This window comes from Ascaphus truei, chromosome 10 (assembly GCF_040206685.1).
Source record: "Ascaphus truei isolate aAscTru1 chromosome 10, aAscTru1.hap1, whole genome shotgun sequence".
NCBI lineage: Eukaryota > Metazoa > Chordata > Amphibia > Anura > Ascaphidae > Ascaphus > Ascaphus truei.
The window spans coordinates 43,634,609-43,651,984 of NC_134492.1; the positions used below are offsets into that span (position 1 = coordinate 43,634,609).

General features: G+C 42.4%; 1 protein-coding gene across 1 annotated transcript in view; it reads left to right on the plus strand.

Moving 5' to 3' along the window:
- PDE4DIP (phosphodiesterase 4D interacting protein) overlaps nt 1-17,376 on the plus strand; it is a 134,488-nt gene that overhangs the window by 31,631 nt on the left and 85,481 nt on the right. The window contains exons 2-6 of the mRNA XM_075616851.1: nt 2,962-3,038; nt 7,032-7,155; nt 9,237-9,403; nt 10,287-10,446; nt 13,846-13,887. Coding sequence (XP_075472966.1) covers nt 2,962-3,038; nt 7,032-7,155; nt 9,237-9,403; nt 10,287-10,446; nt 13,846-13,887 — 570 coding nt within the window. The remainder of the gene's footprint in view (nt 1-2,961; nt 3,039-7,031; nt 7,156-9,236; nt 9,404-10,286; nt 10,447-13,845; nt 13,888-17,376) is intronic.

Below are 17,376 nucleotides of genomic sequence, written 5' to 3' on the forward strand. Positions count from 1 at the left end.
CGTGGTGCCACCACGAGCCGTATTGACCAGAGTTGCAGGGGGAGATGCCGAGAGGATGTCGGAAGGATGCCGGGAGACGCTGCCGCCGCCGAAGGTAAGCGCTAAATTTAAAAATGTTACCTCTGGGTTAGCCTGTAGTAGAAGGTGGCAACCATGACTATACTATGCCATGGTTATTCCATTAGTTTACTTTGATCCTTGGGGATGCTGGTCCGGGATTCAGCAGTGCTTATGTTAACCGGACAAACATTATTATTATATATCTATAGTTATACGAAGTATAATATAATTCCTATAACTTGGCAGAAAATAGCTGAAGCATTTCACATTGAAGAATGAAATCAACAATTAAACAGTAAAGGTTATACAGAATTATAGGCTAAAGCTGTTACAGTATATTGCGGGCATTACTGAAATCCCTGCTCTCTTGGGATGGAATTTTTGGCATCCTGCCAAGTTTTTCAGCCAATCAGCTTTGAGTTCTCTTACACGCAGAGTGGGAGCAGCTCTCAGACAGGTGAAATGATTGGACAGCAAGGCACTGACTCCTCCCCCACCCTGCCTGCAGAGAGCGCCGCACAGGAGAGTGATTTGGCGGGGTGTTTTGTGGGAGTAGAGGGCGGTGGAGGGATGCAGAGTGTGTTTTGTTGGGGTGTCTGCAGTTTTGTGGGTTTACAGGGGAGTCAGTGTGTTTGTGGGTGTAGAGGGGGGCTGCAGAGTGTGTGTGTGTTTTTTTATAGAGGGGGGTCTGCAGAGTGTTTGTATATAGAGGCGGCTGTGTGTATGTACAATTTCATTTTAATAAACCCGTACAGTAAAAGGATAAGAATGTAGACGATCATGCTGCTAAAAATCAATGACTACAAAATGTATGATTTTTTTTTAAATAAAATAAGTGTGTGTGTGTGTGTGTGTGTGTGTGTGTGTGTGTGTGTGTGTGTGTGTGTGTGTGTGTGTGTGTGTGTGTGTGTGTGTGTGTGTGTGTGTGTGTGTGTGTAGAGCTGCAGTGGTGTGTGTGTGTGTGTGTGTGTGTGTGTGTGTGTGTGTGTGTGTGTGTGTGTGTGTGTGTGTGTGTGTGTGTGTGTGTGTGTGTGTGTGTGTGTGTGTGTGTGTGTGTGTGTTTGTATAGAGGGGTGTCTGCAGAGTGTTTGTATATAGAGGCGGCTGTGTGTATGTACAATTTCATTTTAATAAACCCGTGCAGTAAAAGGATAAGAATGTAGACGATCATGCTGCTAAAAATCAATGACTACAAAATTTATGATTTTTTTTAAAATAAAATAAGTGTGTGTGTGTGTGTGTGTGTGTGTGTGTGTGTGTGTGTGTGTGTGTGTGTGTGTGTGTGTGTGTGTGTGTGTGTGTGTGTGTGTGTGTGTGTGTGTGTGTGTGTGTGTGTGTAGAGCTGCAGTGGTGTGTGTGTGTGTGTGTGTGTGTGTGTGTGTGTGTGTGTGTGTGTGTCTGCAGAGTGTGTGTTTGTGTGTACAGAGTGGGCTGCAGAGTTTGTTTGGAGGCTGTACAGTGTGTATTTATAGATTGGGGGCTGCAGTGTGTGTATGTGTGTATGTGAGTATCTATAGATATAGATAGCTACAGTGTGAGTGTATATTGAAGTGCTTTAATTTTTTGCGATTTTATTTTAATAAAACAATCCATATAACTATACACAAGTGTCTATTATTTATGAAAAAAGCCTACATTTAGCCTATAATAGCAATAATCCCCTCAGAACAGGGCATTACTGGCCAATAATAATGCCTGGTTGTTCTGGGATTACTACTTAAATAAAGATATTCTTTTGGGACTGGTCATAGAGACCAGCATACTGTATGAAAGCTACTTTTAGGTAGATTTGGGAGGAAATTAGGATGGTTTCTCAAATTATCTGCATTTACGTGAGAGAGTAGAAATAATTAGGAAGAAAGTAGAAATTAATATGTTCAGCTAAATATTGGTCTTCCTTATAAACAAACAGAGGTCCATATCCACAAAAGGGTACAAAGCTTTAGCACACCTTTATCTGGGCCAGGGTCTGCCAATAGGAGAAAGAGCAGGTGAGATTTCTATTGCCCCTCTCCACCCTGACTGTCAGAGACCTGCATTTCCAACATGAGCATTATACATTCCACAGCTGCCTGCTGATAACATGCCATGTACACATTCCTCAACCTTCTATGGAACAGCAAAGACTGAATGCCACCCTTTCACTCCCACAATCTACATGGCATCTTACTGCTAGGGCAGATAAGGTGTTAACTCCTACCATCTCGCCCCACCCCTTCCCCCTAACCTCCTTCCTCAGGGTGCCAACCCCCATTAGGGGGTCGTGTGTATTGGGGCGGGTTGAGGGTAGGGCTGGGTAATGGGTGTAGGTACCCCAGGGTAAGTGGTTATGGTGTCAGAAAACTATTACTGTACAGTTGTTTTATCCTTTTGAATGTATTAACTCAAACTCCATTGCTTGTTCTGCATTGTGGTTCTGAAGGTCACGGTGAATACAAATGTGTTAAAAAAAACAAAAAGTACATTGAAGGCCGAAAACTTTTCAACATCCACAAGCCTGGAGTGAATTATGCTGGCTTCGTCTCCGGGTTATTAATATCAAGATCTACATACATGACACTTTCAGAATTGATTTTCTTGCGATAACCTCTATCATCGTCTTGCTTTAGTTGTAGGTGACAAGCTTTTGCATATGTGACTTTGCTACCTATAGACCTACAGTACATACAATGCTCCGTACAACAGTGCTGTGTGATTTTCCTTGGGAAGTTTATGAGCTTTTACAGTGACCTGGCATGAAATAAGTCTCCTGTCTCAGTGCCACCATTGTTTCATTGTTCTCTCAGTCATTAACTTCCAACTAATTTCCGTGAGAGCATAAAATTAACATTTTGCAGCACAGGTTTAATGTGAATTAACTGTAGACCCTAATTAGTTGCCTTTTTAACGTCTTTTTTTTAGAATATCGAGCTTAAGGTGGAAGTGGAGAGCCTGAAACGTGAACTTCAGGAGAAACAGCAGTTCTTGGATAAGACGTGGTATGTTGCTATCGTTGTCTTTTTGTGCTTTGCCTCTATTATTACTGTATATGTATAATTTTTAGAGCACTGCCATTGTATTCTGAGCTTTGTAATGTAAATCTCACCAAGAATATTCAATACAATATTTTGTTAAGACACTGAGCATTATTACATGTCATATTACATGACTAGTTTTGAGCATGGACAACCAGTGGCATGGGGCAATGATTCCACCAGAAATTCTTTATATCGATTGCAAATTGTGAGCGTGCTTCTCATGTATTTTGATACCTACGGAATTACTCTCTTTGGAACAATGGTGGTGTTTATTTTCTTTTGTGCACACACTTCGGATCTTCAGAGGTCAGCAGCCTCAGTTACCACTATGGCATGATGCTTTAAACCTTTTCTTCAAATAACAAACATATGCATTCAAGTCCTACAATGGATCCTTTCTGATCTCAGGTTAGGTAATGTCTAACTAGAAAACCAAATGAATGTATTTTTTGTGTAACTGTGTTGCTAGTGAACGCAAACCTGGAATTGTTAGCAAAGTGGTTGTATTCACTAAGAAATTGTCCAATTGTGCAGGAAATGTTTGCCAGGCATACAGACAATGTCATAACATCACAGTGTCACAATGTAACAACATGATGATGCTATCACCAGCAGCCATGCTAAAGTACTGTATTTTGGATTTTGTTGCCTTCTGTTGCACTTTGGTATTGAGGACCTTGTGTGGCCACTTTGTGTGCAATAAGAACCCCCTGTGCTACTGTAACATGTCCTCTTCTCAAATAAGGAGCCTTTTCTTTTTAATTTATGCCAACGATTTAGCGGAAAGAAAAAGCTCTCTTTACTGCCTAGAATCCACTATAATAATATTATGATCACAGTCATACATTGAGGATGACGGTGTATACAAAATAAGTAAAAACGAAGAGCCAAATGAAGGCATAAAGGGCGAGAGACACATTACTTTAAAGCGTATCACAAGCGTCCGTCGCTCAGTCAATGGTGTAAAGGTTGGACTCCCGGCTAGTTGGGAAAAGGATCAGCCTAATGGTAAGAACTCGTTTTGACCTTGTGCAAGTTTATCACCAATGATTAGATTAGAAGCTTTCAGATACAGCAAAATTGTTTCCCCTTCATCCTATCAGTCCTGGTTCCATCTCCCTCCTCGAAAATGTAGACATTTTGACAGTGTCACCTCCAGTCTGATATAGACTCTGCCACCTCAAGTCCCGTGGTGCTCTCCCCTGGGGTTAGCTCTTCTGTCCTGCACAGCAATAACCAATATAAGAAGAGCTGTTATCTGCTGGGTGTACAGCAGCACTATGCAGAGGAAAGGGGACTCCCGGCATAGAGCTGAGTTGCTAGACGAGTACTAGGTCTGGCATTATTATTATTGTCATTTATTTGTAAGGCGCCAACATATTCCGCAGCGCGGTACAATGGGGGAACAGAGCGACATCAATTATATTAACAGAATGAACTAACAAATAAGGACAAACAAATGCAAACAGATACAAAAGGTAATGAGGGCCCTTTGCCTGAGAGTTTACAGTCTAGACCAGGGGTGGCCAACTCCAGTCCTCAACGGCCACCAATAGGTCCCGTTTTCAGGACATTCCTGCTTCAGCACAGGTGGCTCAATCAGTGGCTCAGTCATTATAGTCTGATCTGTTGGTGGCCCATGAGGACTTGAGTTTTCCACTCCTGATCTAGAGGATTTCGGGAGGATGAAATGGCTTTGTGGGAGGAGAAGAATTACCAACCTACTTGCATGTTACCATGAGATGTGTAATCCAGTTCTAGTTGTCTACATATTTGTTTTAATAGAAATTCAGGGCTGGATTGAAATCTAATGATGTCATGACGTGAGGTTGGCAACAGTGGACGTTGGATTTTGACCTAACGATCACCACTCAAACATCAATGATAGCTTTTTCTTTTTCATTTTGATCACTGATTTCATTATAAAATATTCATGTCTGGAGAACATTTATTCCGGGACTTTCACACGTCATCGCCGTTATTCCATTGGGACAACACATTATACACAGTACTGTTTAAACCTAGCAACAGACTATATGCATTTGTGTGGCTATAATGTGAAATGAATCAACCATGTAACATCTTTTATGCAATTTTTAGAACATTATTTATACAATAATAACTTTATATCATATAGCGCTTTTCACCCAATGGGACTCAAAGCGCGTCACAATTACAGTATAGTGCGCGGTACGCAGCACATAGGAATTTTTACAGACACAGTATCAAGATATTTAAAAGTTGAGTCCTAATTTGGCACAGCACAAATATACATTCTCTGTCATCAATTGTTATGAGCCTCTGTTAGGAACTAGTCGGGGTCTCATACCTAACTGAGGAAACAATAGCAACTTGTTTACAGCACGAGGCTTGTGGAAAAACGGCATTCCAGACAGTTGCTTTCCCAGAAGCATGAATGTTAAGCTCCTTCTCAACCTCTGAGACCCATAAAGGGTATATGGGCCCACACCGTCCTCCGAAACTTATTTATAGTCTTCAAACAGCTGCTTTGTCGGTCCTTTCACTATGGTAATAAAAATGTCTACAATTATAGAGTTGCAATCAAATGAAAACGCTTAGCCTTATAACTGCTTCCCTACGCCAAATAATGGGTGTTTCATAATTTAATCTATTTGAAGATCTCTCTGGTGGTCAGAACATTATTTGATTGATATTTTATACAAGTCTTTGATCAGCATATAATGTTTGTCTGCACCACAATATTTATTATTCTGGCCAGCAAATAGTTGCACTGCGGGGGCCCAGTCATTAAACTGCGATAATGGCATTTCCGTGCGATATTGCCAGTTTTCACTATAGTCATTAAATACAGCACACCGAAACAATGTGAAAGCAGCATTTTAAGACGTTTATATCTCCCAACATAATTAATCTCATTAGCTCATGCTATGAACAACCACATTTTCTCAAGACCACCACTGTCATTATGCAAATGTCATTTTATTCAATATTTTTGCATATTGCTTGAATATGTCATTTTATTTTGCTATGTTTCCCCACCTGTTGAATAAATTATGCATGGTATATAAAGAGGTAGAGAGAGAGAATGATGGACTCTGGACCCTCTGCTCTCTCATGTCACTATGATTATCTTATGGGTATACATGTTTCCACTTCAGTTCACCAGCGAAACGACCTGTCTGGGAGCTTTATGTGAAAGTCCCAAAACGCTATCTGGGGCTCAGGAGTGTTCAGACATCACCAAAAGAAAAAAAATGTAGAAATAACAAATGTTCTTAATAATTTCTTCTTAATTCTTATTGATAAAGTATTCCTTTAAATAATCCAAATGCAGCATATCAAACATAAGAGTACGGGGCTAAACAAGAGCGAAGATAACGCCTACGTACCTGGCCTTGCGCTCTACGAGAGTATGCACCATCCAGGATAAAAACAGTCAGATTTCTTCTTAAACTTCTTTCGTATGCAGGCTTAGTTAGCCCCCCTTATTCATGCAAACACGCTGTTAAATGACACAATGTAACTCACATGTTGCTGTGTGAGGTGTCCTTGGTTCCGTAAACAAAGTAACAGGAATCTTCGGTGTGCGAATCCGCCCAAGTAGCAGGAACAACAGTGGAGTAAAGCTGCGACTTCCCCACCACCATCCAGTTGAAGGAAGAAGAGGGCAACTTAAATATATTAAAAAAAAGTTTATTTGATCATGTAAAATCAGAGGTAGAACGTGTAACCTACATGTTTCACGCTAGGCGCTTTATCAAGGTCTCACGCAAAACATGTAGGTTACACGTTCCACCTCTGCTTTTACATGATCAAATAAACTTTTTTTAATATTGAAGTCATCCTCTTCTGCCTTCAACTGGATGGTGGTGGGACGTCGCATCTTTTCTACATTTTCGTGTCTTGGGTGTTTTGATGATATAACTCAAGTTCTATTAAAACGCTCCGCATTAAACGTGTGGCTTTTCCCAGGGCTGCCGCTGAAAACCTCACCAGCTACAATGAAGCTGAGCTACGACGTCAGTACGAACAGAAGCAGGAGGAGACGGAGCAGGTCCAGGAACTTCTGGAGAACAAGATCCAGTTGCTGCAGGAGGTGAGATGTGGGGGTATAAACAGGGCCAGCAAGGCAAATAAGTTGGGGTTTGGTTTTAAAACATCACCAATCTTTTGCCGGAAAAAATTTAGATCCAGCGTAAACTGACATACAAGTCAATGGCGGCTAACGCCGTATCGGGTGCATTACTCGCAACGGACCTTAGGGATTAACAACAAAGTATGTGGTTCAAACAGCACTATCTGATGAACAATAATAATGCTGCTTCATTGAAGTCAAGGTGCTGCGGGAGCAAAAGAGAGATCCAATGATTTAAAAATGTCATGCAAAAGCATGTGGAATTCCCGGCACTCAATTGAAATCATCGCAGAGCAAAATTCACCAAATTCACCAAATAAGTAAACATGGAAAGGATGTTGATCCAGGGAGTAATCTGATATTTGGAGTCAGGACGGAATGTCTTTTTCCCCTTGTGAGATATCATTGGATGATATTACACTGGGGTTTTTTGTTTGTCTTCCTCTGGATCAATATTATTTATTTATTTATAAAATATTTTACCAGGAAGTAATACATTGAGAGTTACCGCTCGTTTTCAAGTATGTCCTGGGCATAGGAGTTAAAATACTGTAAGTACAGATATAGGATAAAGTATCTGTCATCTAAATTTAGCATAGGTTGAACTTGATGGACGCATGTCATTTTTTAACCTCATCTGCTATGCAACTACAGTACCGACACACTTTATCCGAGTGTGGTCGGTACCGCAAGCCGGGAAATCTCCCGGCTTGCTAGTGGCCGCCCCTCGGCGTGCCGCGCGTCATAGACGCGCGGTCACGCGTCATCGGGAGCGTGCGCCCCCTGCACGCGCGTCCAGGGGCTCCCCGAGGGACAGCGGCAGGGGGTTCCGGGGGACCCGGCGGACCCGGCAGCGGTAGGGAGAGCGCCCCGATCGGAGGGCGCTCTTCCGCTGCTTCGGCGCGCGCCCGTCACTCTCGGGCGCGCGCCAGGCTACTGCTGCGGCAGAGAACGGGCAAATGCTCGAATAAACTCTGCCGCAGCAGTATGTAACTACAGTATGTAAAATAAGTTTTAGAAACTAGAAATGCGAGCAAAGGGGGAATTCTTTACTGGAAAACAGGCTATCCAAATGCACAGAAATGGGGGGCAATGGCACCTCTGCTGCATATACTGGCAATGATATAATTATACAAATACAGGGAAAACAAAAAACAAAGGAATAAAATAAAAAATAGGAAAAATACTTATCAGCCAAGTGAGTGACTGTAAATCTATGCTTGGATCATCACTCAATAATCCCATGAAACAAATAGGGAATATAAAATATAAAAAAAAATAATGAGAGCAAACATAGGAGAGATCTAAATAAGCGGGCAGGGGGGCAATGTTTCGAGTGATGAACCTCGTCTTCAAGCCTGTTCCCAAAGTCAAGAAGTGTCAATGGTATTTCCCTTTCTCCCGTGTACAGCTTTTTTGTGGGTAATAGAGCAAATGTACAAATCGTAAATCCAAATATGTGGTGGAAGTAGTTAGAGTCTCCATGAGGTTTCCGTTCCGATCGATTGCTCAGCCGCCGAGGAGTCTGCACCCATTCCTGTGCATTTGGATAGTCTGTTTTTCCAGTAAAGAATGTCCTTTTTGCTCACATTTCTAGTTTATTTTACTTATTTTGTATACTGTAGTGTATACACCACGTTTGCATATCATTAACACTAACAGCCATACAAGTTAACGCCAGGCAATCTTAGTAGTTAGACAGTCCTTAACTCCACGTTAGTGAGCTTTGAAGAGCCCCGTTAGCACTTAACGAGAAGTTAATAACGGAGCTTTGTGGATCTGCCCCTATGTTTCTTGCCTGAGTTTGTCCAACACCGCACTAAGTTTCAAACAAAGTTCTCCCTCTTTAAAGACCAGTGCTTGCCATAAGGCTAGCCATTAAGCCTATACTCCCTGTGGAACATATGGTTGGGATGGCATATAGCAGTTTTAATGTGGATTTGATCTACAGCAGAGTTGGGAAACTAAAGCTAATACGGGAGCCAATTAAGCCTATGGCCTACAAGAGCTATCTCTAATGTATACAAACTCCGAAACTCCAGGAGACCAGACTAGCCAAGAGCGAGGCAGATCGGATGTTAGCGTTGGCCGAAGCTGAGAAGGAGAAGTGCCTGGAGCTGAGGAACACAATCAAGGAATTTGCCATGGAGATGACAGAGGCCAGAGTCCTGCAGAAGAATTACTGTGCCACATTGACTGAGAAGGACAGGTTGGTCCCATTATCTTTCACCCTGAATTATTTCAGAAAACCTTTGTTCTGTAACGCTGAATTTTACTGGCTCAGCCAAGTTCCCACAAGTATCAGAGATGTTCAAATAATTTGCTAGCAGACGCAAATCAGACGAATGTTTGTCTTTTGTAATTTGCACTTAATTGTTCAAAATTCATCCAAGAAAATCACCTACAATGAAAGGAATTCTTTCTCTGGGGTCTATGTGTCACATCCTAAATATAATGTTTATCTTGCTGCAGTATATCTGTGACATTCAGCGTCTATGTATTATCCTTGTGTGCGCCTTTTTCTTGTATGTCTGCGATGATATTAGGGATTTAGGAGGAGGAGATTAGGGCAGATGAACGTTTGCATGTTAGCGCAGAAGTGATATGTATGAAGAAATATGTGGTTTGCGTTACTTTTGGTTAAAGTTTTCTGCTTTCATTTCTTAAGTCACCTTAAAGGTGGCATAGGAAGTGTTTTTTACACACAATTACAGTTATATCTAAAAAATGTACTACATTTTAAAACAGTATAAAGACTCCTCAGACATATGGCGCAAATCAGACATGGAAAATACCAATTTTTAGTTAGACGCACGTCTTCATACAAGAGCAGGCTTGATTTTGCTATTTTGTGTCAAACAAGACAGCAATACCACATACTGTAAGCCTTGTCTGAGCACTAACTTGGCAAAAATCACAGAAAGTATTCAGGAGCAAAAGAAGAAGACGATACATCTCAACATCATATGTCTGATTCGTTGCCTGATATCCCCAAAACACATGCCCATACACATGGGAAATAACTAATCTTAGCATTACTTACTGTTAGAATGCTAGGATCACTTGACAATGTCCATATTGCCTCTTTGCAGGATGATCCAACAGTTGACACAGGTGCTGGATAGCAAAGACTCCTTTATCAATCAACTAACAGAGGAGAAGCAAAGATTACTGGATCAGCAGGTCAAAAGCCTTGAGCAGGCAGTGCAAGATCTGAAAACCTCTTTACATCAGAAGGACTATGAAGTGAAGGTATGGGAAAGGCGGAAGATATTTGCAATTCCAAAGTGGGAAGAGAATCCGGCTTGTGCAGCCAACACAACACAGACAAACACATTCTTCAAAGTGCAGGTCTCCTCTAAGACAGAGCTACAAAGTAGACTTCCACTCACAAGTTCATAATGAAGTTCTCCATTTAATGTGGCAGTCAAGAACAGTGGAATAACAATGTTTCAGGTCCCATATGGACCTTTCATCCAGAAGACATTTGCAGACAGTAGACAGTGTTAGATAGTGAAGGCAGAATCTGCTTTTAAGTATGGGGGAAGAATAGCAAAGGATCTCAATATTGCCAGAGTTAGTTCTACACAGTGAAGCATTAGTGGCATCTAAACATTGCCTCTGTTCCTTTGATTCCTAAGACACACAGAGATGAAGGGCCACCTTTAGTAAGTGATGGTACTGTAAGTCGTAATGCACTTTATAGCCCATTCACTGGGCTGAGTTTTTGTGGAACTGCACTGAGTTTTAAAGACCAGTGTCTTACCATAAAGCCCATTCTTCTTCCTGTGAAGCACAAATCCTGCGTCAGATCACCATTAATGATCTGCCAGTTGGACGCTCTGTAGATGACTCTATGACTTGTACAGGCTTTCCAGCACACAGACAAACGTGGAGGTCTGCCCCGTAAGATGGAAACCAGGAAGTGAAACCAAGCTCACTTCTCCAAGCCAAAATAAAGGCTGTAAATGCTCCCATCATAAATGGTCTTGGTCTGTGTCCGTTTTGTATTTAAGAAAAGTATTTTAATAAACAGTGTGTACAGGGTGGTAAAGTAAAGATATAGCAGTTCTGTGGGGACTGGGTCTACAACAGTGCTGGAAAATGAAAGCTTAAATATGAGGGCCACACATGCTCCCTACAAGAGGTAGAAGCTACAATTCTACATTTGAATACAATTATCCTATGTAACAATAGAAATACAACAGCTTTAATAGTTCCAACGCAAAATAACTCAAATTAAATACCGTATAGTTTTGCAAAATATTGCATATACTGGAAGGATCATGGGTTCATTCCACTGGTGATATATTCAGCCCTTGGCCACCGGTGACCTAAACAGAGCTAACACTAATGCACATCTTCTTTTTAATATGGGGCAGAGCAGCAAGCCACAGCAATTCTGCCAGGAGCAGAGCCGCAGGACGTCATCAGTGACAGCTACCTCAGGGGTGCGCAAACTTTCTGTGCTGCTCCCTCCCTGCCTGCCAGCCCCTGGGCTCGCGCCCTCCCTCCTTACCTAATATCCAGCGTCAAATGACGCACAGGGTCATGTCACGTCACGTGACCCCCTCGGAGTCATTTGGTGCGCATGGCTATGACGGCACGTACATCACATGACCCCGCGTCGTCATTTGCCGCCGGGTTGCCATGGCGACGTGTCACCGAAGATAAAGTAGGACATGTCCGCGCCCCCCCCCCCAGAATAATCTTGCGCGCCCCCCACTTTGCGCACACCTGATCTATGTGACCATATTAGTAAGAGGAAGAACTTTTACTTCGTCAGTTCCATATTTAGTAAGCGGTGCTATTCCATGGGACACCTTACAGACCATTGAACTATATGGGCCTTAAAGCAGCAGTCCGAGCTGCCGGGTTTCTTTTTTCTTTTTAATTTTTTCCCTTTAATATGTGCATCAATACAATCCACACAATGATAAGGCTATGTTGCCGATCAATCCGTTCTCCTGTGATCGATCGGTAAACATTCAGCTCGGGAGTTCACTAAGTGGCTGCAGAGGAGTATTCTGCAGTCTGTGGAATGCATTTGCATATTAATATGACAAAGTTCTGTGGGGAAGATGCTGTGACCAGGCAGTCACTAGATACAATTGGCGCACTGCTTGTGAGAGGGCAGGGCTCAAAAAGTGGTGTGCCAGAGCCTGGTTTCAGAAGAGCAAGATATCCTCTCCTTGGGAAAGTAATCAGCGGGCACTGCTTGGGCAAAAAATGGCAAGAAGGCTGGTCTGTGCAAAAAATATATAAAAGCCTTTATTGGTTCCCGGCAAACATGGCTAAAAAAGGGGAGAAGCAGTCCCCCCTCAGCGCTCTGACACGTTTCGTCCGCACAGGGACTTTGTCAAAGAGTGCTTTCACTCGTGTTGCATTATCCTGATATACTGTAGAAATCAAAACAGGAAGTGACGCCAACTGGAACAGACCAATGAAAGGACTGAGTAAGTTTATTTCTTATTCTCAAGCACCCCAGGGGAATAGCCACTTTTAGTGCACTATTTATACATTTGAGGGGTCCCTAGCAGGTTACTTAACCTACTGGGTCAACCCTCTGTATGTTGCCAGGCTGCTCCCATACTAGGGGAGAGTCAGTAGACTCATTTGCTGTTCATCATATGTGTTAACCCCTTATGATCTTATCATGTTGCTGATTTAAATGGACTTCATATACCTGGAGTGAATCTCTGCAGCACAAGGAAATTTGAAGGGGCTCTACCCTTTCATGAGTGTTCCTGGCTTCAGAAGAGGAAGGGGGTGTGACTTTGTAAATAGTTGCTATAGAAACAAAAAATACCTGATACATTATAATACATAAAAAATGTCATTCAGCTTTCTTTTTTTGCTTTTTTAAATGCTACAAGTATTTTCTCATAGTACAGAACCGAGTTATTTAAAAAAAACACACACACACATGTAGGATATGGCTTGGTCTGCAGCTTTAAGGCACCCTGAAAGGTGGTTTATGTTTTTTAAGGTACATGTCTTAGAAAATATGGCCTCTTGTCCCTTCAAATTAGAAAAAACTCTACTTTAGGTTATTACTATTAGCAGTCAAAAGATATAACATTTCTCTATTTTTTTTATTTTATAGCACTGTAGTGTACACAGCGCAGTACATAGAAACATACAATTTGACAGCAGATAGAAACTGCTTGACCCACCTAGCCTGCCTCTTTGTATAGGATTTTGGTTAAAGTATTCCCCTTCTTTCACGGCATTGTATTATCAATTCTTCCATTTTAAAGCATGGCGACTTCATGCACATTTAAGGGCTTATTTTATATCAGTCGAAGCAGCCGATCGGGCCATTTCCAGACCAAATTCCCCATTGGCTGCAATGGGGAATCGCGTCCGAAAACTGGCCCGATCAGCCGCTTCGACTGTTATAGAATAAGCCCCCAAGGTTACTTTCAAGTTCATTTTCTTTAAGGAGAAGAAGTTTTGGGTGCCTGGAAGTATATAATGATACATATTTATGGCATTCTACTGGGAAGAAGTTTAAAACATGTCCCCTTCACCAGCCTCTACTTATCGAACTTCTTCAGGACTAGTTGACAGATATTGTGCTTTAAATAAATGAGCAGAAAATAGGGTTCCCCATAGTCTAACATTCATTTGTCTTTTCCGTTTCTTCAGCAACTGGAAGATGACAAACTGAGGACTCAGCAGGAGATGCGGGTAAGGAACGGCAGGAACATTATGGAGATGATACAATACCTAATACTTTATAAATGCTATTGTACTGCTATCCATTATTCTTGCATGCCTGCTGAGATGTGCTATGGAATACCGGTGGTATAAACAACTGTAGCACGCAAAGTCCATCGGGATCTTGCGGAGGCTCATCCATGCACAACGACACCAAGACAATACCCTCTGAAAACTTCCCTTCATCTCAATGATGGCGATGAACGTTCTCCCTATTTATGTGTATAGTTCCAGACGCATCAATTAAATTTTTCATAGCACATGCTTACTTTATAGTTAATTCCAGATGCCACAAGTACCATTGTTATCCTATATTTCTATACACAAAATGTGACCTCAGCGCTACCAGTGAAAGAGATAACCATCAAGTGAGATGGGTCTAAGTGATATTGTGCTGTGCACCTTTATGTGAAAATGAGTTCACAGATTACTTTCTTGAGTTCACAAACCGTCTCTGAGATGGTGGGTATGCAGGTGTATGACGATTTTGACCGAGTCTTCCGTTGGAATATATTCTAAGCAGTAAAGTTCATAAAGCAGAACATAGTGAAGTATTGTTAAAAGTATTTACTGCACAAATAATAAAAAGCCACTTACAAACTCGCAGAGAAAGCAGCCATTTTTGGGATAATCCCAGCACAAAGAGATGTCATACAGATTCTGGCGGCTGCGTTGTCTCTCCAGCGTGGTGTCCGTTGCAACGTCTACGGATCTCTTCCACCTTGTCTGCACCTGATGATGTCAGTGGCATGGCGACGTTTGCACGCTCGTACGGCTACAGCGCTGGTATTTGCTGCTTGCTGTTAGCTCTGTGCTTTCAGAGGTCTGTCCGAGGTCCAGGAAATTAACCCTACGCGTTTTGCTTTGCAAACCTTCTTTAGGGGTGATGTTAGGTGTCCCCTCATTCTACCTATAAATACCCAAATTCTATCTAATTGATTGATGGAATAATAGAAGGATAATAGGACACCGTTAGTATAATAACTGTACTGGCAAATACATATATACGTACTATTTCCATACATGCCAAATATTCATACATAAAATAGACTTACAAGATGCAATAGAAAATATATAACTTCAAGAATAAATAGAGCCTCTGTGTACTTATGAGAAAGTGTTTAAATATATGATTGATTTGTATTGCCTCAATATTGAGCCTGTATTTGAAGGAAATAATGGATATCTCTGCTGATCCATTATATTGTACCCACTCACGCAGCGATATCTATTATTTCCTTCAAATACACCTTCAGATCTTCAGATCTTCACACACCTGCATACCTACTGTATCACCTCCTATCAGTGACTGTTTTTGAACTCAAGAAAGTAATCTATGAACTCATTTTCACATACAGGCGCACAGCACAATATCACTTAGACCCATCTCACTTAATGGTTACAGTATCTCTGTCACTGGTGTCGCTGAGGTCACATGTTGTATGTTTCCTCCCCTGTGAGGATCCAGCATGGGACCTCAGACCTGTCTCTGCACCAGAGATAGGTAGACTATTTTTCTATTATATTTTCACTTTATACACTGTATGTTACCACTATTTGTTTTGTATTGTTTGTGTTGTGCGCTTCAATATTTGTTCACATATATTCCTATATGCACGTTTTTTGGGGGGAGAGGATTTAGGGGCAACCCGATTTAGGGGTATACAATGATTATGAAATTATTAGGAATGGGGTTGGAATAGTAGCAGGGAGAGAGGAAGGAATACAGTATTCTATGATATATCTTTATTTACCACTGAATTATTTATTGGTAGTTTATATCTAAACTACTGTACGTTTTCATTGCTGAGGTTTTCTGGTATCGTTTTCCCCTACAAAAACACCACTGCCTGCATTGTTTTCTGATGCCACAAGACCCGTCTTCATACTGTATGTAGAGACTTAAAAAATATTGTATAGCTATAAAGCAATACATTGCAGGATCCAGTGTTGGTGAAGGGGTTAACATCTGCCTGTAACATAAGCAGCATTTAGTGAGGGCCTGGTCCCCGCTGGCATCTGTTATAATTTGTTTCAATAGAGCTGCGTCACATCTCGGGGCAAATATTGCGCCAGGTTTGACGCATTGAAAGGTGCAATAAGGTCTGCTACATACTGTATGTAAGTCCGATGCAGCTGATTGCACATAGTCAGACAAAAACAGCCACTTAAGTCTCTGCCTCCCACACCCACTGCCTCTCCCTCTCTCTGCCTCCCACACCCACTGCCGCTCTCTCTCTGCCTCCTGCACACACTGCCTCTCTTTCTCTCTGCCTCCTGCACCCACTGCCCCTCTCTCAGCCTCCTGCACCCACTGCCTCTCTCTCTCTGCCTCCTGCACCCCCTGCCTCTCTGTCAGCCTCCTGCACCCTCTGAATCTCTCAGCCTCCTGAACCCACTGCCTCTCTCTCAGCCTCCTGCACCCACTGCCTCTCTCTCGGATTCCTGCACCCCCTGTCTCTCTTTCTGTCAGCCTCCTGTACCCACTGCCTCTCTCTCAGCCTCCTGTACCCACTGCCCCTCTCTCAGCCTCCTGCACCCACTGCCCCTCTCTCTCAGCCTCCTGCAGCCACTGTCTCTCTCTCTCTCTCTCTCTCTCTCTCTCTCTCTCTCTCTCTCTCTCTCTCTCTCTCTCTCTCTCTCTCTCTCTCTCTCTCTCTCTCTCTCTCTCTCTCTCTCTCTCTCTCTCTCTCTCTCTCTCTCTCTCCTGCACCCACTGCCCCTCTCTCTCTCTCTGTCTCTCTCTCTCTGTCTGTCTCTCTCTGTGTCTCCTGTACCCACTGTCTCTCTTTCTCTCTGCCTCCTGCACCCATTGCCTCTATCTCTGTCTCCTGCACCCGCTGTCTCTCTTTCTCTCTGCCTCCTGCACCCATTGCCTCTATCTCTGTCTCCTGCACCCGCTGTCTCTCTTTCTCTCTGCCTCCTGCACCCATTGCCTCTATCTCTGTCTCCTGCACCCGCTGTCTCTCTTTCTCTCTGCCTCCTGCACCCAGTGCCTTCCCACTCACTCTCTTTCTCTTGAAATGCAGGGAACTAACATTGTCTCCAGCGTGGAGAAAGAGCTCTGTAGCATATTGAGTTAGGGCCTAAGTGGGATACGGGTTTGCAAGTGCATTCCCACTTACCCTGAGCAACACATAACTGTAGCAAAGTAAACCCTACAGTGAATCTGAAGACACAGTGGTAACTGTGGTTACAATTTTTAAGAGGACCTCACATAATGTTTACATAAGTATTTACCTAAAAGTAGAAAACTACAGAAAGATTTCAGTGAGGTCTGTGATAGTGATGTAATGTAAAAAAAAATGTAATTTTTTTATTTTTTATTCACGGGCATAAAAGTAGGACCGCACTGTTAGGAAGATGGGAGCATGTATACAGTTTGTTCTTTCCGTGCCTGATTGTACCCGCAGGGTCGGTTTACAGATGTACAATGATAGCAAGCAGATATGTCAAGTC